Source organism: Anomaloglossus baeobatrachus, chromosome 4 (assembly GCF_048569485.1).
Source record: "Anomaloglossus baeobatrachus isolate aAnoBae1 chromosome 4, aAnoBae1.hap1, whole genome shotgun sequence".
Classification (NCBI taxonomy): domain Eukaryota; kingdom Metazoa; phylum Chordata; class Amphibia; order Anura; family Aromobatidae; genus Anomaloglossus; species Anomaloglossus baeobatrachus.
This window is the reverse complement of record NC_134356.1, coordinates 619,153,868-619,177,279: the sequence shown is the minus strand read 5'-3', so window position 1 is coordinate 619,177,279 and position 23,412 is coordinate 619,153,868. Positions and strand designations below refer to the sequence as shown.

The 23,412-nt window shown below is 52.1% G+C and overlaps 1 protein-coding gene across 3 annotated transcripts in view; it reads right to left on the bottom strand.

Moving 5' to 3' along the window:
- The window catches only part of OGDH (oxoglutarate dehydrogenase), a 161,160-nt gene that overhangs the window by 13,928 nt on the left and 123,820 nt on the right, over window positions 1-23,412 (bottom strand). For all 3 annotated transcript variants that reach the window (XM_075346268.1, XM_075346266.1, XM_075346265.1), the window contains 5 exons: window positions 10,109-10,261; window positions 9,910-10,012; window positions 9,505-9,633; window positions 1,392-1,542; window positions 663-790 (listed from right to left, as the gene is read on the bottom strand). In XM_075346268.1, the coding sequence (XP_075202383.1) occupies window positions 663-790; window positions 1,392-1,542; window positions 9,505-9,633; window positions 9,910-10,012; window positions 10,109-10,261 (664 nt within the window). The remainder of the gene's footprint in view (window positions 1-662; window positions 791-1,391; window positions 1,543-9,504; window positions 9,634-9,909; window positions 10,013-10,108; window positions 10,262-23,412) is intronic.

Below are 23,412 nucleotides of genomic sequence, written 5' to 3'. Positions count from 1 at the left end.
CACATTGTGCAATATGGTAGGTGACACATTTGCACAAGCATCTGTGATACGTCGTCGTAGGCCCTGCAATGTTGGTGGAGGGGTCGCATACACCTGCTGTTTGATGTGACCTCACAGAAAGAAGTCCAATGGGGTTAGGTCAGGTGAGCGTGGAGGCCACTCCACACAGCCACCATACCCAATGACTTGTAGGAAGGTCTCCATGAGGTATCGCTTCACATCTGCAGCCTTGTGAGGTTTACACGTTCTAATCATAGCATTTCTGTATGCAAGGTGTCGATTCGTATTGAATTGATGATGCCCTACAACTTTGTATTTCACTTTTTTTCTCTATCGTGTTCCGTTTTCGAAATAAAAATGCTAACTCCGTTGTTTTCCACCAGGTGGCGCTATAGGTGGTTTCAGCGCATGGCTACTTTACTATACCTAGACACACTTCTATGACTATAGCTGCCGCCGTTCTCAAGTTAATGGTGGTGGAAAGGATATGGGTGGTCACACTGTATATACAGTATATATCTATCTTATTGTAACTCCAGGACTACGATCCACAGAACAGAAAAAAGTAAACCCCATCACTACATTCCCTGCACAGCTATGAACCTGCAGGCTTCATAATGTAGCTCTCTTCTTCTGGTCCCTGTATTATAGCGCACACTTACCCAGCACTCCGTACTCCGAGAGCGAGCTGTTACACACGGTGTATGGAGCTTGGTTGGGCCACAGATGATTCATGGGGATACAAGTTCTCTTGTCCACGTTTTGGTCATGTAATACGTGGTGACGGTGACTGATGGAGAGAGACAAGTGTCAGAACCCAAGCTCCTACTCATTATATGCAAATCTAAAAAATGGGGGCAGCACATAAACATCACATGGGGGCGGATTAAAATTGTTTTTCTCACAATATGGCTTTAGAGTGCGGTCCCCAGTTTTTTTGCGATTTATGTACAAAGAGTTTTGTTGACGTCTTTGAACCCATCTCTACATGAAAAGAGTGACCTCTCTCAGTTTGGATTAGTCTTCCATAGCAAAGGCTGGTACCTGTCAGCGGGTCTGCAATCTGGCCCTTACGGGGGGGGCCAGGGGTGACCCCCACCATGATGTCCATATGTCCTATAACCATTTTATAGCGGATACTTCTAATCATAGGGATAATATAGGATTGAAGGATCGAGCTAGAGACCTGGCTTGTGTGTGTGTATGTACTGTATAAATATATATATATACTTGGCTGCACCGTCTTAACTTTTGAGCCACCCTTGTTGTGCGTGTATATGTATATTGTGAATGTATATATGTGTCTACTATTTATCCCTATAATAAGTATCCTGTATAAAATGATGCCCATCCACACATACTTCTGTGTCCTAGATCTATTGTGACAATACCTGAAAGTCCCTCTCTCTACATCTTGTCCGCTCAGACGAATATGGATGCCTTCCTTTAGGAGTGAGCCGAATGCCATATACTCAGCCAGTGCCCAGTCAACAGTCCTGTTCTTCACCATTTCCCCTCGGGCTTTCAATATGCGGCTCAGGCCTGCAGGTAGAGGCAAAGAAGGGAATTTTGTTACTTACCGTAAATTCCTTTTCTTCTAGCTCCTATTGGGAGACCCAGACGATTGGTGTATAGCACTGCCTCCGGAGGCCACACAAAGCAATTACACTAAAAAGTGTAAGGCCCCTCCCCTTCTGGCTATACACCCCCCGTGAGATCACGGGCTGATCAGTTTTAGTGCTAAAGCAAGAAGGAGGAAAGCCAAGAACTGGTTTAAACAAATTCACTCCGAAGTAACATCGGAGAACTGAAAACCATTCAACATGAACAACATGTGTACCCGAAAAACAACCAAAAATCCCGAAGGACAACAGGGCGGGTGCTGGGTCTCCCAATAGGAGCTAGAAGAAAAGGAATTTACGGTAAGTAACAAAATTCCCTTCTTCTTCGGCGCTCCATTGGGAGACCCAGACGATTGGGACGTCCAAAAGCTGTCCCTGGGTGGGTAAAGAAATACCTCATGTTAGAGCTGCAAAGACAGCCCTCCCCTACGGGGAGGCAACTGCCGCCTGCAGGACTCTTCTACCTAGGCTGGCGTCCGCCGAAGCATAGGTATGCACCTGATAATGTTTGGTGAAAGTGTGCAGACTCGACCAGGTAGCTGCCTGGCACACCTGTTGAGCCGTAGCCTGGTGTCGTAATGCCCAGGACGCACCCACGGCTCTGGTAGAATGGGCCTTCAGCCCTGATGGAACCGGAAGCCCAGCAGAACGGTAGGCTTCAAGAATTGGTTCTTTGATCCATCGAGCCAGGGTGGCCTTGGAAGCCTGCGACCCTTTGCGCTTACCAGCGACAAGGACAAAGAGTGCATCCGAACGGCGCAGGGGCGCCGTGCGGGAAATGTAGATTCTGAGTGCTCTCACCAGATCTAACAAATGTAAATCCTTCTCATAGCGATGAACTGCATGAGGACAAAAAGAAGGCAAAGAGATATCCTGATTAAGATGAAAAGAGGATACCACCTTCGGGAGAAACTCCTGAATGGGTCGCAGCACTACCTTGTCCTGGTGGAAGACCAGGAAGGGAGCCTTGGATGACAGCGCTGCTAGCTCAGACACTCTCCGAAGAGATGTGATCGCTACCAGAAAAGCCACTTTCTGTGATAGTCTAGAAAGTGAAACCTCCCTCAGAGGCTCGAAGGGCGGCTTCTGGAGGGCAACCAGTACCCTGTTCAGATCCCATGGATCTAACGGCCGCTTGTACGGGGGTACGATATGACAAACCCCCTGCAGGAACGTGCGTACCTTAGAAAGTCGTGCTAGACGCTTCTGAAAAAAGACGGATAGCGCCGAGACTTGCCCTTTAAAGGAGCCGAGCGACAAACCTTTTTCTAACCCAGATTGCAGGAAAGAAAGAAATGTAGGCAATGCAAATGGCCAGGGAGACACTCCCTGAGCAGAGCACCAGGATAAGAATATCCTCCACGTTCTGTGGTAGATCTTAGCGGACGTGGGCTTCCTAGCCTGTCTCATGGTGGCAACGACCCCTTGGGATAATCCTGAAGACGCTAGGATCCAGGACTCAATGGCCACACAGTCAGGTTCAGGGCCGCAGAATTCCGATGGAAAAACGGCCCTTGGGACAGCAAGTCTGGTCGGTCTGGTAGTGCCCACGGTTGGCCGACCGTGAGATGCCACAGATCCGGATACCACGCCCTCCTTGGCCAGTCTGGGGCGACGAGTATGACGCGGCTGCAGTCGGATCTGATCTTGCGTAGCACCCTGGGCAAGAGTGCCAGAGGTGGAAACACATAAGGGAGCCGGAACTGCGACCAATCTTGCACTAAGGCGTCTGCCGCCAGAGCTCTGTGATCGCGAGACCGTGCCATGAAGGTTGGGACCTTGTTGTTGTGCCGGGACGCCATTAAGTCGACGTCCGGCCTTCCCCAGCGGCGACAGATTTCCTGAAACACGTCCGGGTGAAGGGACCATTCCCCTGCGTCCATGCCCTGGCGACTGAGGAAGTCTGCTTCCCAGTTTTCTACGCCGGGGATGTGAACTGCGGATATGGTGGAGGCCGTGGCTTCCACCCACATCAGAATCCGCCGGACTTCCTGGAAGGCTTGCCGACTGCGTGTCCCCCCTTGGTGGTTGATGTATGCCACCGCTGTGGAGTTGTCCGACTGAATTCGGATCTGCCTTCGTTCCAGCCACTGCTGGAAGGCTAGTAGGGCAAGATACACTGCTCTGATTTCCAGAACATTGATCTGAAGGGTGGACTCCTGCTGGGTCCACGTACCCTGAGCCCTGTGGTGGAGAAAAACTGCTCCCCATCCTGACAGACTCGCGTCTGTCGTGACCACCGCCCAGGACGGTGGTAGGAAGGATCTTCCCTGTGATAATGAGGTGGGAAGAAGCCACCACTGCAGAGAGTCCTTGGCCGTCTGGGAAAGGGAGACTTTCCTGTCCAGGGATGTTGACTTCCCGTCCCATTGGCGGAGAATGTCCCATTGAAGTGGGCGCAGATGAAACTGCGCAAACGGAACCGCCTCCATTGCCGCCACCATCTTCCCGAGGAAGTGCATGAGGCGTCTTAAGGAGTGCGACTGACTTTGAAGGAGAGCCTGCACCCCAGTCTGTAGTGACCGCTGCTTGTCCAGCGGAAGCTTCACTATCGCTGAGAGAGTATGAAACTCCATGCCAAGATACGTCAGTGATTGGGTCGGTAACAGATTTGACTTTGAGAAGTTGATGATCCACCCGAACGTCTGGAGAGTCTCCAGTGCAACGTTCAGGCTGAGTTGGCATGCCTCCTGAGAGGGTGCCTTGACAAGTAGATCGTCCAAGTAAGGGATCACAGAGTGTCCCTGAGAGTGCAAGACTGCTACCACTGCCGCCATGACCTTGGTGAACACCCGTGGGGCTGTCGCCAGACTAAATGGAAGAGCTACGAACTGAAGATGGTCGTCTCCTATCACGAAGCGTAGAAAGCGTTGGTGCTCTGTAGCAATCGGCACGTGGAGATAAGCATCTTTGATGTCTATTGATGCTAGGAAATCTCCTTGAGACATTGAGGCAATGACTGAGCGGAGGGATTCCATCCGGAACCGCCTGGCGTTCACATGCTTGTTGAGCAGTTTTAGGTCCAGAACAGGACGGAATGAGCCGTCCTTTTTTGGCACCACAAAGAGATTGGAGTAAAAACCTTGTCCTTGTTCCCGAAGAGGAACAGGGACCACCACTCCTTCTGCTCTTAGAGAATGCACCGCCTGCAGAAGGGCATCTGCTCGGTCGGGATGTGGGGAAGTTCTGAAGAACCGAGGCGGAGGACGAGAACTGAACTCTATCCTGTACCCGTGAGACAAAATGTCTGTTACCCACCGGTCTTTGACCTGTGGCAGCCAAATGTCGCAAAAGCGGGAGAGCCTGCCACCGACCGAGGATGCGGAGGGAGGCGGCCGAAAGTCATGAGGCAGCCGCCTTGGAAGCGGTACCTCCGGTTGCTTTCTTGGGGCGTGAGTGAGTCCGCCAGGAATCAGAGCTCCTTTGCTCTTTCTGAGTCCCTTTGGACGAGGAGAATTGGGGCTTGCCCGAGCCTCGAAAGGACCGAAACTTTGACTGCCACTTCCTCTGTTGAGGTTTGCTTGATCTGGGCTGGGGTAAGGAAGAGTCCTTACCTTTGGACTGTTTAATGATTTCCACCAATTGCTCACCAAACAGTCTGTCTCCAGATAATGGCAAGCTGGTTAAACATTTTTTAGAAGCAGAATCTGCTTTCCATTCTTTTAACCACAAGGCTCTGCGCAAAACTACAGAGTTGGCGGATGCCATTGAGGTACGGCTCGTAGAGTCTAGTACCGCATTGACAGCGTAGGTCGCAAACGCAGTCATTTGCGTAGTTAAGGACGCCACTTGCGGCACTGCTGGACTTAAGAAAGAGTCCACCTGTGCCAGACCAGCTGAAATAGCTTGGAGCGCCCACACGGCCGCGAATGCTGGAGCAAACGACGCGCCAATAGCTTCATAGACAGATTTCAACCAAAGGTCCATCTGTCTGTCATTGGCATCTTTAAGTGAAGCCCCATCCTCCACTGCAACTATGGATCTAGCTGCAAGCCTGGATATTGGAGGGTCCACTTTTGGACACTGGGTCCAGCGTTTGACCACGTCAGGGGGAAAGGGATAACGTGTATCCTTCAGACGTTTGGAAAAACGCTTGTCCGGATAAGCATGGTGTTTCTGGATTGATTCTCTGAAGTCAGAGTGGTCCAGAAAAGTACTCAATTTACGCTTGGGATACAGGAAATGGAATTTCTCCTGCTGGGCAGCTGCCTCCTCTGCTGAAGGGGCTGGGGGAGAAATATCCAACAGCCTATTGATGGCCGCTATAAGGTCATTTACCATGGCGTCACCATCTGGCGTATCCAAATTGAGTGCGGTGTCAGGACCAGACTCCTGATCACCCACCTCTGTCTCATCATATAGAGACCCTTCTCGCTGAGACCCTGACCCGCGTGACGACGTGGAGGGTCTCTCCCAGCGAGCTCGCTTAGGCGGCCTGGGACTGTCATCAGAGTCAGAGCCCTTAGCCTGTGATGCCTGGGACCCCCTTGAAGTACGGATTAGTTCCAACTGAGGGGGACCGGGGAACATAGACACAGCAGTGTCCATGGTCTGAGCAACTGGCCTGGACTGCAAGGTCTCCAGGATTTTTGTCATAGTCACAGACATTTTATCAGCAAAGACTGCAAATTCTGTCCCCGTCACCGGGGCAGGGTTCACAGGCGTCTCTGCCTGGGATACCACCACCATAGGCTCTGGCTGACGAAGTGCCACTGGGACTGAACATTGCACACAATGAGAGTCGTTGGAGCCTGCTGGTAGATTAGCCCCACATGCTGTACAAGCAGTGTATACAGCCCGTGCCTTGGCACCCTTGCGTTTTGTGGATGACATGTTGCTGTCTCCTCAGAGCAATATAGGGGTATACAGCCAAGAAGCGACCGTACAGTGCAGTATATATATATATATATATCTGGTACAGGAAAAAGTACACCAATACAACACTGTGGCACTAGTGGGGCCAGCACTAATGTGCTGCTTACCGCCCGCTAAACGCGGGTGTGTGGTCGCCAGAAATCCCTAGTCTGGGTCTCCCAGAGCCTGTGTCCGTCCTCCAGCCAGACTGCATGCAGGAATGGCTGCCGGCGTCCTGTGGAGGGGGGGGCGGGCCCTGGGCGTGCTCAGACCAAAAGCGGGAAACCAGCGTCCCACTGTGCCTAGTGAGAGGGCTGGAGCATGTAAATAAGGCTCCAGCCCTCGGCGCTGACGATTGCACAGCGTCTGTCCCATTCCCTGATTGACAGGGAGGGGGCGGGAACGAAGCGGAGCTAGGCCGCAAAAGCCGGGGACTAAATTTATAAGCGCCGCCGCCGTAAAAGCGCGGTCGGCGCTAAGTCCCCGGCGCACTACAAGTCCCAGCCGCGCCGCCGCTCCGAGAGTGGCCGGCGCGGTAGTTCCCAGCACATGAAGTCACACAGCTAAGCTGCTGTGACTCAAACCCCAGCGTGCAGCGCTACTGTCCCCGGCGCACTAACACACCCAGCAAGTCTGGCGTGTGCGTGCCTGTCTGTACGGGGACACAGAGTACCTGAAAGTTGCAGGGCCTTGTCCCTGAACGGTACCCAGCTCCGTATCCAGCAGGTTCACTGGGTCTGTGGATGGAGCCCGGCCTCAGGGCTTGGGGGCCGGTAAGATCCCACTTCCTCAGAGCCCCTCAGGGGGATGGGGAAGGAAAACAGCATGTGGGCTCCAGCCTCTGTACCCGCAATGGGTACCTCAACCTTACAAACCACAAGTGGGGTAAGAAGGGAGCATGCTGGGGGCCCCATATGGGCCCTCTTTTCTTCCATCCGACATAGTCAGCAGCTGCTGCTGACTAAACAGTGGAGCTATGCGTGGATGTCTGACCTCCTTCGCACAAAGCAGAAAACTGGTGAGCCAGTGATCCCACTGGGGGTGTATAGCCAGAAGGGGAGGGGCCTTACACTTTTTAGTGTAATTGCTTTGTGTGGCCTCCGGAGGCAGTGCTATACACCAATCGTCTGGGTCTCCCAATGGAGCGCCGAAGAAATATTAGAATGTAAGCCCTGACAACATTTAAAGAGGACCACCCACCAGGATTTTCCTATATAACCTAAAGCCAGTGCTATACTGGCGCTATCATGCTTATTCTATATATACCTTTAGTTGTGAGATCGGATGTATACTTTCTGAATTATAGGCAAGTAAAGTTGGTGAAACGCAATCAAACTTGATTCAAGGAGAAATGGAATATCTAATAGGTGGGTCGAGTTCTGCTAGTTATTCCCGCCCCTATGTGCCTACCTACCCCCTATACTTCCTCCCTCCTTCTTCCCCCTGTAATAACAGAGACAGGGGGAGGAAGGACAGGCAGACAGGGGCGGGAATAACTAGCAAACCCCGACCCACCTCTTAGATATTCTGTAGCTGCTATCAATCACATAACAGTGCATTTAACAAACTTTACTTGCCTGTATTTTAGAAAGTATACATCCGATCTCACAACTAAAGGTATTTATAGAATCAGTGTGATAGTGCCAGTATAGCACTGGCTTTAGTTTATATATGAAAATCCTGGTGGGTGGTCCTCTTTAAGTGCAGTTAGCTGTCCTTAACCCCTTAACAACCCATGACGTACTGGGTACGTCATGGATCGTGTGCCGGTAAGCCGGATTTCCCTGCTGCCGGCAGGTGGCGGCAATCCGCGCACATATCAGCTGTTATCAACAGCTGACATGTGTGCCTGCTAGCCGAGGGTGGAATCGCTTCCACTCGCGGCCATTAACCCCTTACATTTCGCTGCCAAAATCTTGGCAGCGATATGTATATGGGCGCCGCCATGACAGTCACTTACCCCGCCCCCACCGGAAGTCACGTGACATGATCATGTGACTTTCGGCGGTTGCCATGGTAGCACAGGGTCATGTGATGACGCCTGTAGCTAACATGACTCACTTCCTCTCAATGCCGGAATACAGCCGGCATTGAAAGTGAAGCAGCAAATCTGCAGTTCTCAGCTTTGTAGCTGAGATCTGCAGATAGTGCAGAGCGATCGGATTGCTGATCGCTATAGCCCCCTAGGGGGACTAGTAAAATAAAAAAAAAAAGTTTTAAAAAATTTAAAAAAAATAAAAAAACCTAAAAGTTCAAATCACCCCCCTTTCACCCCATTGAAAATTAAAGGGTTAAAAAAATAAAAAATACACACATATTTGGTATCACCACGTTCAGAAATGCCCGATCTATCAAAATATAAAATCAATGAATCTGATCAGTAGCGGTAAAAAAATTCCAAACGCCAAAATTACGTTTTTTGGTCGCCGCAAATTTTGCGCAAAATGCATTAACAGGCGATCAAAACGTAGCATCTGCGCAAAAATGCTACCGTTAAGAACGTCAGGTCGAGACGCAAAAAATAAGCCATCACTGAGCCTCAGATCCTGAAAAATGAGAACGCTACGGGTTTTGGAAAATGGCGCAAAACATGCGCCACGTTTTTTGGACAAGCTTGTGAATTTTTTTTAACCCCTTAGATACAAGTAAACCTATACATGTTTGGTGTCTACAAACTCGCACCGACCTGAGGCATCACATAGATACCTCAGTTTTACCATATAGTGAACACGGTGAATAAAATATCCCAAAAACTATTGTACGATCCCACTTTTTTTGCAATTTTTCCGCACTTGGAATTTTTTTGCCGTTTTCCAGTACACTATATGGTAAAACTTATGGTTTCATTTAAAAGTACAACTCGTCCCGCAAAAAACAAGCCCTCATATGGCAAGATTGATGGAAAAATAAAAAGGTTACGCCTCTCGGAAGAAGGGGAGCAAAAAACAAAAACGCAAAAACAGAAAGTGCCCGGGGGCTGAAGGGGTTAAAAGAAAAGAAAAAAAAAAAGATTTTTTTTTTTTTTTACCTCCATGGATAGTAAAGTCCTCCACAGGAACGGAGCTCGCCACATTTCCGATATGAGACAATTCGTCATCACTGAGGCCAGTTGAGGGGCAGGACATACTGCGGGGCTGTCCGTCCAGAGTGAAGAAACCTGTACGAAAGTGGAGGCATTTAGAAAAAGACCTTAAAGGGTTTGTGCAGATGATCTCAAATCTGACATTGGGCATAAAGAGGCGCTGCAGCAGGTTTGGTGGGTATAGGAGACGTGTCTGAATGTTGTGCATAAGTCTTATTAATTAGAATAGGACATGAGCATGCTACTTGCCAGACATCTTTGCAATAGTCGTACCCAATGTGCAGCCGTAATCATTTCTCCTTGCCCGATCAGGCAAAAAAAGAACTAATGCCGCAGAAACGGATCACGTACCGGGCCATGGGGAGTCCAGCCAGTGCTTGATATGAAGGATTTTCTCATCTTTGGAGCGGGTCTGTGCTTCCTCACAAATTCTGTCATACTTGGCTATCTCCTCCTACAAGGCATTCACAAAACAGCTTAATGCAAGAGTTACAAAACAATTGTCTGTGGGTTGCGCACAATGCCTGGTTACGGCTTGTGCACTTCATACCTCGTACTCCGGCTGGTTGACCACTCCTTGAGAAATAAGGGTCTCTGCGTATTTTTGTAGTACTGTCTTCTGTTTGCGGATCTGCTTGTACATCAGGGGTTGGGTGAACATGGGCTCATCCATCTCGTTGTGACCATTGCGGCGGTAACACACCTACAGAAGACAAGATGTCATCAACGAAGAATCACCAACAGGGACCGATCCCTTACAGCCATACATCACAGATAGCGTCCCAATATTTTCAGTGAATACCACCCCTTAGATATTTTTATCTAAATCCTGTGCTGATTAACCGTTAAGTATATATCCGGCACAGCATTGTGCGTCCGATGTACAGAAATAAAAATCTCTTCCTGCCGCAGCCAATTTTCATTTTTGCATTTTTGGTTTTTTTTTCTTCCCCTTATTTTAAGAGCCATAACTTTTTTACCATATAATGTACTAAAGGAGAAAAAAATCCAAGTGCAGTAAAGTTGGTGAAAAAATTCTGAAGTTCCCCCTTATTTTGATCTTTCCTTGGCTTTTGTATTGTGAAAAGGGTGAATCGAATTTTTTTGTTTCTTTTTACATTTCTTTTGAATTATTTTTGACCTTTTTTTTATTCCTACTCTGGGACTTGAACCAGCAATTGCTTGATCATTCAACTTACAATATAGGAAACATTAACAATCATCCATGAAGCCCTGGTGGTGCCAGCATTCTGGCCGTCTACAATCTTTTAGGTTTATTTAGGTGTCCATTCAGGGAATTTTGGCGCTCAGATTCCGAAAACAGAAAGTTCTGCCATTATACCAGCTTCAGTGACAACTATTGACTTAACTGATCTCTCAAAAAAAAATACGTTGTACCGCTCTGAACATAAACTTTGACTAGCTATGTAGTGATATGGGAGTCATTAAATACTACAGCATATACAGTCACGGCCAAAAATGTTGGCACCATTGAAATTCTTCCAGAAAATGAAGTATATCTCTCAGAAAATTATTGCAGTTACACATACTTTGTCTGCCTCTCGGTGTCGGCGGCCGGCTGCCACTCGGTGTCGGCGGCCGGCTGCCACTCGGTGTCGGCGGCCGGCTGCCACTCGGTGTCGGCGGCCGGCTGCCACTCGGTGTCGGCGGCCGGCTGCCACTCGGTGTCGGCGGCCGGCTGCCACTCGGTGTCGGCGGCCGGCTGCCACTCGGTGTCGGCGGCCGGCTGCCACTCGGTGTCGGCGGCCGGCTGCCACTCGGTGTCGGCGGCCGGCTGCCACTCGGTGTCGGCGGCCGGCTGCCACTCGGTGTCGGCGGCCGGCTGCCACTCGGTGTCGGCGGCCGGCTGCCACTCGGTGTCGGCGGCCGGCTGCCACTCGGTGTCGGCGGCCGGCTGCCACTAACTGCCGGCGGCCGGCCGCCACTCGATGCCGGCGGCCGGCTGCCTCTCTGTGCGGGTGGCCGGCTGCCTCTCCGTGCGGGTGGTCGGCTGCCTCTCTGTGCGGGTGGTCGGCTGCCTCTCCGTGCGAGTGGCCGGCTGGCCGTGTGGACTGCGGTGGCTGTGCGGTGGGTGTCCCAGATGGTCTGTCGACGATCCGGGCTTCAAATGATGGTGCCCAGAGTGAGCGCGCGCGCAGATGAGAGCTCCTTCTGCACATACACCGCTCCGGGCACCATTTCTTTGAAGCCTGGACCGCCGACAGAGCATCTGGGACACTCGCCGCACCGGCGTGCTCCACCACACAACCACTGACAACACTGACCCAACGCCAGCACAACCTCTGCCTCCTGTGACCCCTCTCCACCACCGTTGCCGCCCCCCTCCGGTAAGACAACACCGGAGTATAAGACGGACCCGTTTTTTTTTACGTTTTATAACTCTAAATTTGGGATGCGTCTTATAATCCGATGCGTCTTAAAAACGAAAAACACGGTATTTATTCCAAAGGGTGTGCAACCAAATATTAAAGTTGAGGGTGCCAACAATTTTGTCCATCCAATTTGTGTAGTTTTGTGTGACATTGTGTTCAATTTGCCCTTTTTCTTTCTTTTTTTTTTTTTTGTGTTGCTCCAATACACACAAAAGAAAAAAAAGTGTACAACAAAACATGTGTAATTGCAATATTCTGAAAGAAATACTTAATTTTCTGGAAGAATTTCAAGGGTGCCAACACTTTCGGCCATGACTGTATGTGGATGTACTCTGGGTGATATCCCAGGACTAATTGCGGCTGGACAGTGAGACATTGGAGATGGGGGAATGTGGAAACGCCTTCACGTTTCTTAGAAATGCATTGTTCTTTGTTCAAGAACAGAAAGGTTAGAGGACACGTGACCCAGCGAGAAATTCATGACTCACATTACTCAGAAAGAAGGGAATTTTGTTTACTTACCGTAAATTCCTTTTCTTCTAGCTCCTATTGGGAGATCCAGACAATTGGGTGTATAGCTTCTGCCTCCGAAGGCCACACAAAGTATTACACTTTAAAAAGTGTAACCCCTCCCCTCTGCCTATACACCCTCCCGTGCATCACGGGCTCCTCAGTTTGGTGCAAAAGCAGGAAGGAGGAAACTTATAAATTGGTCTAAGGCAAATTCAATCCGAAGGATGTTCGGAGAACTGAACCATGAACCAAAAGAACAATTCCACATGAACAACATGTGTACACAAAAGAACAACAGCCCGAAGGGAACAGGGGCGGGTGCTGGGTCTCCCAATAGGAGCTAGAAGAAAAGGAATTTACGGTAAGTAAACAAAATTCCCTTCTTCTTTGTCGCTCCATTGGGAGACCCAGACAATTGGGACGTCCAAAAGCAGTCCCTGGGTGGGTAAAAGAATACCTCGATAAAAAGAGCCGAAAACGGCCCCTTCTTACAGGTGGGCAACCGCCGCCTGAAGGACTCGCCTACCTAGACTGGCATCTGCCGAAGCATAGGCATGCACCTGATAGTGTTTCCTGAAAGTGTGCAGACTCGACCAGGTAGCCGCCTGACACACCTGCTGAGCCGTAGCCTGGTGCCGCAATGCCCAGGATGCACCCACGGCTCTGGTAGAATGGGCTTTTAGCCCTGAAGGAATCGGAAGCCCAGAAGAACGGTAGGCTTCAAGAATCGGTTCCTTGATCCACCGAGCCAAGATTGACTTGGAAGCCTGCGAACCCTTACGCTGGCCAGCGACAAGGACAAAGAGCGCATCAGAACGGCGCAGGGGCGCCGTGCGAGAAATGTAGAGCCGGAGAGCTCTCACTAGATCTAGCAAGTGCAAATCCTTTTCACATTGGTGAACTGGATGAGGGCAAAATGAAGGTAAGGAGATATCCTGATTGAGATGAAAAGGGGATACCACCTTAGGGAGAAATTCCAGGACCGGACGCAGAACCACCTTATCCTGGTGAAAAACCAGGAAGGGGGCTTTGCATGACAGCGCTGCCAACTCCGACACTCTACGGAGCGATGTAACTGCCACTAGAAATGCCACCTTCTGCGAAAGACGTGATAGAGAGACATCCCGCAGTGGCTCGAAAGGTGGTTTCTGAAGAGCCTTTAGCACTCTGTTAAGATCCCATGGTTCCAGCGGCCTCTTGTAAGGTGGGACTATGTGGCAAACTCCCTGCAGGAACGTGCGGACCTGCGGAAGTCTGGCTAGACGCTTTTGAAAAAACACGGAAAGCGCCGATACTTGTCCCTTGAGAGAACCGAGCGACAAACCCTTGTCCATTCCGGATTGAAGGAAGGAAAGAAAAGTGGGCAAGGTAAACGGCCAGGGGGAAAAACCCTGATCAGAGCACCAGGATAAAAAGATCCTCCAAGTCCTGTAATAGATCTTGGCGGACGTTGGTTTCCTGGCCTGTCTCATAGTGGCAATGACATCTTGAGATAACCCTGAAGACGCTAGGAGCCAGGACTCAATGGCCACACAGTCAGGTTGAGGGCCACAGAATTCAGATGGAAAAATGGCCCTTGAGACAGCAAGTCTGGGCGGTCTGGGAGTGCCCACGGTTGACCCACCGTGAGGTGCCACAGATCCGGGTACCACGACCTCCTCGGCCAATCTGGAGCGACGAGGATGGCGCGGCGGCAGTCGGACCTGATTTTGCGTAACACTCTGGGCAGCAGTGCTAGAGGAGGAAATACATAAGGCAGTCGAAACTGCGACCAATCCTGAACTAATGCGTCAGCCGCCAGAGCTCTGTGATCTTGAGACCGTGCTATGAATGCCGGGACTTTGTTGTTGTGCCGAGACGCCATGAGGTCGACGTCCGGCGTTCCCCAGCGGCAACAGATCTCTTGAAACACGTCCGGGTGAAGAGACCATTCCCCTGCGTCCATGCCCTGGCGACTGAGAAAGTCTGCTTCCCAGTTTTCTACGCCCGGGATGTGAACTGCGAAGATGGTGGAGGCTGTGGCCTCCGCCCACATCAGAATCCGCCGAACTTCTTGGAAGGCTTGACGACTGCGTGTGCCGCCCTGGTGGTTGATGTACGCAACCGCCGTGGCGTTGTCCGACTGTATGCGGATCTGCCTGCCCTCCAGCCACCGATGGAACGCCTTTAGGGCTAGATACACTGCCCTTATCTCCAGAACATTGATCTGAAGGGAGGACTCTGTTGGAGTCCAGGTTCCCTGAGCCCTGTGGTGGAGAAAAACCGCTCCCCACCCTGACAGACTCGCATCCGTCGTGACCACAGCCCAGGATGGGGGCAGGAAGGATTTTCCCCACGACAAAGAAGTGGGAAGAAGCCACCACTGAAGAGAGGTTTTGGTTGCCAGTGAAAGAGAGACGTTCCTGTCTAGGGACGTCGACCTCCTGTCCCATTTGCGGAGAATGTCCCATTGAAGTGGACGCAGATGAAACTGCGCAAAGGGAACTGCCTCCATAGCTGCCACCATCTTCCCTAGGAAGTGCATGAGGCGCCGCAAGGGGTGTGACTGGGCCCGAAGAAGAGAGTGCACCCCTGTCTGCAGCGAACGCTGTTTGTCCAGCGGAAGCTTGACTATTGCTGAGAGAGTATGAAACTCCATCCCGAGGTACGTCAGTGATTGGGTCGGTGTCAATTTTGACTTTGGGAAATTGATGATCCACCCGAACCTCTGGAGAGTCTCCAGAGCAATGGTCAGGCTGTGTTGGCATGCCGCCCGAGAGGGGGCCTTGACTAGGAGATCGTCTAAGTAAGGGATCACCGAGTGACCCTGAGAGTGTAGGACCGCCACCACGGATGCCATGACCTTGGTGAAGACCCGTGGGGCTGTCGCCAGGCCGAAAGGCAGTGCTACAAACTGAAGGTGTTCGTCCCCGATGGCGAAACGCAGGAAGCGTTGATGCTCTGGTGCAATCGGCACATGGAGATAAGCATCCCTGATGTCGATTGATGCTAGGAAGTCTCCTTGTGACATCAAAGCGATGACCGAGCGGAGAGATTCCATGCGAAACCGTCTGGTTCTCACGTGTCTGTTGAACAGTTTGAGGTCCAGAACAGGACGGAATGATCCGTCCTTTTTTGGCACCACGAACAAGTTGGAGTAAAAGCCGCGACCACGTTCTTGAAGGGGAACGGGGATCACAACTCCTTCTGTCCTCAGAGTGTTCACCGCCTGAAGAAGTGCATCGGCTCGCTCGGGGGGCGGAGATGTTCTGAAGAAACGAGTCGGAGGACGAGAGCTGAGCTCTATCCTGTAACCGTGAGACAGAATGTCTCTCACCCATCGGTCTTGGACATGTGGCCACCAGGCGTCGCAAAAGCGGGAGAGCCTGCCACCGACCGAGGATGCGGTTTGGGGAGGCCGAAAGTCATGAGGAGGCCGCCTTGGAGACGGTGCCTCCGGCGGTCTTTGGAGGACGTGACTTAGACCGCCATGCATGAGAGGTCCTCTGGCCCTTCTGAGGCCTGCTGGCCGTGGAGGGTTGGGACTTGGCTGAGGGCCGAAAGGACCGAAACCTCGACTGAATCTTTCGTTGCTGCGGTCTTTTTGGCTTGGACTGGGGTAAGGACGAATCCTTTCCCTTAGATTGCTTAATAATTTCATCCAATTGCTCGCCAAACAAACAGTCGCCAGAAAATGGCAAACCGGTTAGGAACTTCTTGGAAGCAGAGTCTGCCTTCCATTCGCGTAGCCACATGGCCCTGCGGACTGCCACCGAATTGGCGGACGCTACCGCTGTACGGCTCGCAGAGTCCAGGACGGCATTCATGGCGTAGGATGAAAAAAACGACGCCTGAGAAGTCAAAGACGCAACTTGCGGAGCAGAGGTACGTGTGACCGCATTAATCTCAGATAGACAAGCTGAGATAGCCTGGAGTGCCCACACTGCTGCAAAGGCTGGGGCAAAAGACGCGCCTATGGCTTCATAGATAAATTTCATCAGGAGTTCTATCTGCCTGTCAGTGGCATCCTTGAGCGATGAACCATCTGCCACTGACACTACGGATCTAGCCGCCAGTCTAGAGACTGGAGGATCCACCTTGGGACATTGAGCCCAACCCTTAACTACGTCAGCAGGAAAAGGGTAGCGTGTGTCATTAAGACGTTTAGAAAAGCGCTTGTCCGGAAATGCTCTGTGCTTCTGGACAGCATCTCTGAAGTTAGAGTGATCGAAGAACGCACTCCGTGTACGTTTAGGAAACCTAAACTGGTGTTTCTCCTGCTGCGAAGCAGACTCCTCTATAGGTGGAGGTGGGGGAGAAGAAGGGAATTTTGTTACTTACCGTAAATTCCTTTTCTTCTAGCTCCAATTGGGAGACCCAGACGATTGGGTGTATAGCTACTGCCTCCGGAGGCCACACAAAGTATTACACTAAAAAGTGTAAGGCCCCTCCCCTTCTGCCTATACACCCCCCGTGGGATCACGGGCTGCTCAGTTTTAGTGCAAAAGCAAGAAGGAGGAAAGCCAATAACTGGTTAAACAAATTCAATCCGAAGGAACATCGGAGAACTGAAACCATTCAACATGAACAACATGTGTACCCGAACAAACCAAAAATCCCGAAGGAAACAGGGGCGGGTGCTGGGTCTCCCAATTGGAGCTAGAAGAAAAGGAATTTACGGTAAGTAACAAAATTCCCTTCTTCTTCGGCGCTCCATTGGGAGACCCAGACGATTGGGACGTCCAAAAGCAGTCCCTGGGTGGGTAAATTAATACCTCAAGTTTGGACTGTAAAAACAGCCCTTCCCTACATGGAGGCAACCGCCGCCTGCAGGACTCTTCTACTTAGGCTGGCATCCGCCTAAGCGTAGGCATGCACCTGATAACGCTTGGTGAAGGTGTGCAGACTCGCCCAGGTAGCCGCCTGGCACACCTGCTGAGCCGTATCCTGGTGCCGTAATGCCCAGGACGCACCCACGGCTCTGGTAGAATGGGCCTTCAGCCCTGATGGAACCGGAAGCCCAGCAGAACGGTAGGCTTCAAGGATTGGTTCCTTGATCCATCGAGCCAGGGTGGATTTGGCAGCCTGCGACCCCTTGTGCTGACCAGTGACAAGGACAAAGAGTGCATCCGATCGGCGCAGGGGCGCCGTGCGGGAAATGTAGATTCTGAGTGCTCTTCACCAGATCCAACAATGCAAATCCATTTCATATCGATGAAATGGATAAGGACAAAAGGAAGGTAAGGAGATATCCTGATTGTGATGAAAAGGGGATACCACCTTAGGGAGAAACTCCGGAATCGGGCGCAGCACTACCTTGTCTTGGTGAAACACCAGGAAGGGAGCTTTGGATGACCGCGCTGCTAGCTCGGACACTCTCCGAAGAGACGTGACCGCTACCAGAAAGGCCACTTTCTGTGAAAGTCGAGAAAGTGAAACATCCCTCAGAGGCTCGAAGGGCGGCTTCTGGAGAGCAATTAGTACCCTGTTCAGATCCCATGGGTCTAACGGCCTCAGTACGGAGGGACAATGTGACAAACCCCCTGCAGGAACGTGCGTACCTGAGGAAGTCGTGCTAGGCGCTTCTGAAAGAATACAGACAGCGCTGGAACTTGTCCTTTAAGGGAGCCGAGCAACAAACCTGTTTCCCAACCAGATTGCAGGAAGGAGAGAAAAGTAGGCAATGCAAATGGCCAGGGAGACACTCCCTGAGCAGAGCCCTAAGGTAAGAATATCTTCCACGTCCAGTGGTAGATCTTGGCAGACGTCGGCTTCCTAGCCCGTCACATGGTGGCAATGACGTCATGAGATAATCCTGAAGACGCTAGGATCCAGGACTCAATGGCCACCCAGTCAGGTTCAGGGCCGTAGGATTCAGATGGAAAACGGCCCTTGGGACAGTAAGTTTGGCCGGTCTGGTAGTGCCCACGGCTGGCCGACCGTGAGATGCCACAGATCCGGGTACCACGACCTCCTCTGCCAGTCTGGGGCGACGAGGATGGCGCGGCGGCAATCGGAGCTGATCTTGCGTAGCACTCTGGGCAACAGTGCCAGAGGGGGAAACACATAGGGTAGCTGGAACTGCGACCCATCCTGAACTAAGGCGCCTGCCGCCAGAGCTCGTTGATCGTAAGACCACACCATGAAACTCGTGACCTTGGTGTTGTGCCTAGACGCCATTAGGTCGACGTCCGGCCTCCCCCGAAGGCCCCAGATTTCCTGAAACACGTCCGGGTGCAGAGACCCTTCCCCTGCGTCCATACCCTGGCGATTGAGGAAGTCTGCTTCCCAGTTTTCTACGCCCGGGATGTGAACTGCGGATATGGTGGATGCTCTGTCTTCCACCAACATCAGAGTCCGCCGGACTTCTTGGGAGGCTTGCCGACTGCGTATTCTGCCTTGGTGGTTGATGTATGCTACCGCTGTGGAGTTGTCCGACTGAACTCGGATCTGTTTGCATTCCAGCCACTGCTGGAAGGCTTGCAGGGCAAGATACACTGCTTAGATTTCCAGAACATTGATCTGAAGGGTGGACTCCTGCTGAGTCCACGTACCCTGAGCCCTGTGGTGGAGAAAGACTGTTCTCCACCCTGACAGACTCACGTCTGTCGTGACCACCGTCCAGGATGGGGGTAGGAAGGACCTTCCTTTTGACAATGAGGTGGGAAGAAGTCACCACTGAAGAGAGTCCTTGACCGTCTGAGAAAGGGAGACGTTCCTGTCTAGGGACGTCGACTTCCCATCGCTTTGGCGGAGAATGTCCCATTGAAGTGGACGCAGATGAAACTGCGCGAAAAGGACTGCCTCCATTGCTGCTACCATCTTCGCTAGGAAGTGCATGAGGCGTCTTAAGGGGTGTGACTGGCCTTGAAGGAGAGACTGCACCCCCGTCTGTAGTGAACGCTGTTTGTCCAGCGGAAGCTTCACTATCGCTGAGAGAGTATAAAACTCTATGCCAAGATATGTCAGTGATTGGGTCGGTGTCAGATTTAACTTTGAAAAGTTGATGATCCACCCGAAACTCTGGAGAGTCTCCAGCGCAACGTTCAGGCTGCGTTGGCATGCCTCTTGAGAGGGTGCCTTGACAAGTAGATCGTCCAAGTAAGGGATCACAGAGTGACCCTGAGAGTGCAGGACTGCTACCACTGCTGCCATGACCTTGGTGAAAACCCGTGGGGCTGTCGCCAGACCTAAGGGCAGGTCTACGAACTGAAGATGCTCGTCTTCTATAACGAATCGCAGCAAACGCTGGTGCTCTGGAGCAATCGGCACGTGGAGATAAGCATCCTGATGTCTCTTGATGCTAGGAAATCTCCTTGAGACCTTGAGGCAATGACGGAGCGGAGGGATTCCATCCGGAACCGCCTGGTTTACACTGCTTTTTGAGCAGTTTTAGGTCTAGAACGGAACGGAAGAGCCGTCCTTGTTTGGCACCACAACCAGATTGGAGAAAAAACCGTGACCTTGTTCCTGAAGAGGAAAAGGGATTATCACTCCTTCTGCCTGCAGAAGAGCATCGGCTCGGTCGAGAGGTGGGGAAGTTCTGAAGAATCGAGCCGGAGGACGAGAACAAAACTCTATCCTGTACACGTGAGACAAAATGTCTCTCACCCACCGGTCTTTGACCTGTGGCAGCTAAATGCCGCCAAAGCGGGAGAGTCTGCCACCGACCGCGGATGCGGAGAGAGAGGGCTGAAAGTCATGAGGAAACCGCCTTGGTAGCGGTTCCTCCGGCTGCCTTCTTTGGGCGTGATTGAGCCCGCCAGGAGTCTGAGCCCCTCTGAGCCTTTTGAGTCCTTTTGGACTAGGAAAATTGGGACCAGCCCGAGCCTGGAAGGACCGAAACGTCGACTGTCCTTCCTTGGGTTTTGTTTGATCTGGGCTGGTGTAAGGAAGAATCCTTACCCTTGGCCTGTTTAATGATTTCATCCAATCGCTCAGCCAACAGTCTGTCACCAGATAATGGCAAACTGGTTAAGCCCTTTTTGGAAGCAGGAGCTGCCTTCCATTCCCTTAACCCCAAGGGTCTGCGCAAAACCACGGAGTTGGCGTACGCCACCGGCGTACGGCTCGTAGAGTCCAGGACAGCATGAATAGCGTAAGTCGCAATGCATGCGAGGTTAAGGACGCCACCTGCGGCACAGAAGTACGTGTGACAGTGTCTATCTGCGCAAGACCAGCTGAATAGCTTGGAGTGCCCATACAGCTGCGAATGCCGGAGCAAACGACACGCCGATAGCTTCACAGACAGATTTCAACCAGAGGTCCATCTGTCTGTCAATGGCATCTTTAAGTGAAGTCCCATCTTCCACTGCAACTATGGAGGATGGCGCGGCGGAGAAAAGCTTGTCTGGATAAGCGTAGTGTTTCTGGACTGCTCCTCTGAGTCAGAGAGGCCCAAAAAGTACTGAATTTACGCTTGGGATACCTGAAATGGAATTTCTCCTGCTGAAGCTGCCTCCTCCACTGGAGGGGCTGAGGGAGAAATATGCACCAGTGTATTGATGGGCGCTATGAGATCATTCACCATGGCGTCCCATTAGGAGCATCCAGAATGAAAGCGGTCTCAGGATCAGAAACCTGATCAGCTACCTCATCATACAGAGAATCCTCTCGCTGAGACCCTGACCAGTGTGTGAAGTCGAGGGTCTCTCCCAGCGAGCTCGCTTAGGCTGTCTGGGACTGTCGTCCGTGTCAGAGCCTTCAGTCTGGGATGTATGGGACCCCCTTGGAGCACGGATTAGTTCCAACTGAGGGAGACCGGGGAGCCTTGATTCAACAATGCCCATGGTCTGAGTCACCGCCCTGGACTGCAAAGTTGCTAGAATTTTGTTCATAGTCCAAGACATTTTATCAGCAAAAAAACTGCAAACTCTGTCCTCTGGACAGTTTCACAGGTGGCCCTCTCTGGGCCACCACTAGCAGAGACTCTACCCATTAGGGGTTAGTGGAACCTGCCGGTAAAACAGCCTCACGTGCGGTACAGACAGCATAGAAAGCCTGTGCCTTGGCCCCCTTGCTCTATGCTGACGACATGCTGTTGTCTCCTCAGAGCTATCTAGGGGTATATCGCCAAGAAGCGACCGTACAGCCACAAGTCTCAGCCGCGCCGCAGCCTCCAGCGCGGCAGTTTCCCACAGATAAACTCACTCAGCTAAGCTGCAGTGAGTATAGTCCAAGCGCGCAGCGCTGTTGTCCTCGGCGCACTAACACGCCCAGCAATGCTGGCGTGTGTCTGTGTATGGTCTTGCAAATATAAGTACAAGGATAAAGTACACAAAAAAACACTGTGGCAATAGTGGGGTCAGCACCAAGGTGCTGCTTACCGCCCGCATAAGCGGGTAAGTGGTCGCCAGAATCCCTTTGCTGGGTCTCCCAGAGCCTGTGTCCGTTCTCCAGCTTAGATTGCCTGCAGGAATGGCTGCCGGCGTCCTGTGAAGAGGGGCGGGCCGTGGGCGTGCCCCAGACAAGAGCGGGAAACTGGCGTCCCCCTGTGCCCAGTGAGAGGGCTGGAGTATGTAAATAAGACTCCAGCCCTCGGCGCTGATCATTGTACAGCGTCTCGCCCCTTCCCTGACTGGCAGGGTTGGGGGCGGGAACGAAACGTAACTAGGCCGCAAAAGCCGGGGACTAGATTTATAAGCGCTGCCGTCGTAAAAGCGCGGCAGCGCAAAAGTCCCCGGCGCACCACAAGTCTCAGCCGCGCCGCAGCTCCAGCAGCGGCTGGCGCGGTAGTTCCCGACACATAAACTCACTCAGCTAAGCTGCAGTGAGTAAAGCCCAAGCGCGCAGCGCTACTGTCCCCGGCGCACTAACACACCCAGCAACGCTGGAGTGTGTCTGTGCATAGACTGTACGGGGACACAGAGTACCTTAACGTTGCAGGGCCTGTCCCTGACGATACTCCGCTCCATTCCAGCAGGATCTCCGGGTCTGTGGATGGAGCCCGGCCTCAGAGCCTGGAGGTCGGTAAGATCCCACTTCACCAGAGCCCTCAGGGGGATGGGGAAGGAAAGCAGCATGTGGGCTCCAGCCTCCGTACCCGCAATGGGTACCTCAACCTTAACAAACACCGCCGACAAGAGTGGGGTGAGAAGGGAGCATGCTGGGGGCCCTAGTATGGGCCCTCTTTTCTTCCATCCGACATAGTCAGCAGCTGCTGCTGACTAAAACAGTGGAGCTATGCGTGGATGTCTGACCTCCTTCGCACAAAGCTTGAAAACTGAGCAGCCCGTGATCCCACGGGGGGTGTATAGGCAGAAGGGGAGGGGCCTTACACTTTTTAGTGTAATACTTTGTGTGGCCTCCGGAGGCAGTAGCTATACACCCAATCGTCTGGGTCTCCCAATGGAGCGCCGAAGAAAGATCTAGCACCTGGTTGATGGACGCTATAAGATCATTTACTATGGCGTCCCCTTTCGGTGTATCAAGATTGAGAGCAACGTCAGGGTCAGAGCCCTGAGCTGCGACCTCCGCTTCATCCTCCAGAGAGTCCTCAAGCTGAGACCCCGAACAGCGTGATGAAGTCGGGGACGGTTCCCAGCGAGCCCGCTTAGCCGGTCTGGGACTGTGGTCCGTGTCGGAGTCCTCCCCGTGAGACTCAGGTGTCACCCCAGGAGCACGCTGCTGTGCAGACCGAGAGGGGCCTGGGGGCGATGAACTCACAGTGCCCGAGGCCTGTGTAAGGACCGATCTGGACTGCAAAGCTTCTAGTATCTTAGCAGACCATCTGTCCATAGACTGAGCCATGGATTGTGACAGCGACTCAGAGAGTTTCTCAGCCAAAGCTGCAAACTCTGTCCCTGTCCCCTGGACAGTGGGGGCCGGGGGTTCTACCTGAGCCGAGGGCCCCACCAGTGCCCGAGGCTCCGGCTGAGCGAGTGCAACAGGGGCCGAGCATTGCTCACAGTGCGGGTAGGTGGAACCTGCAGGTAACATAGCCGCACAGGAGGTACAGGTTGCAAAATAA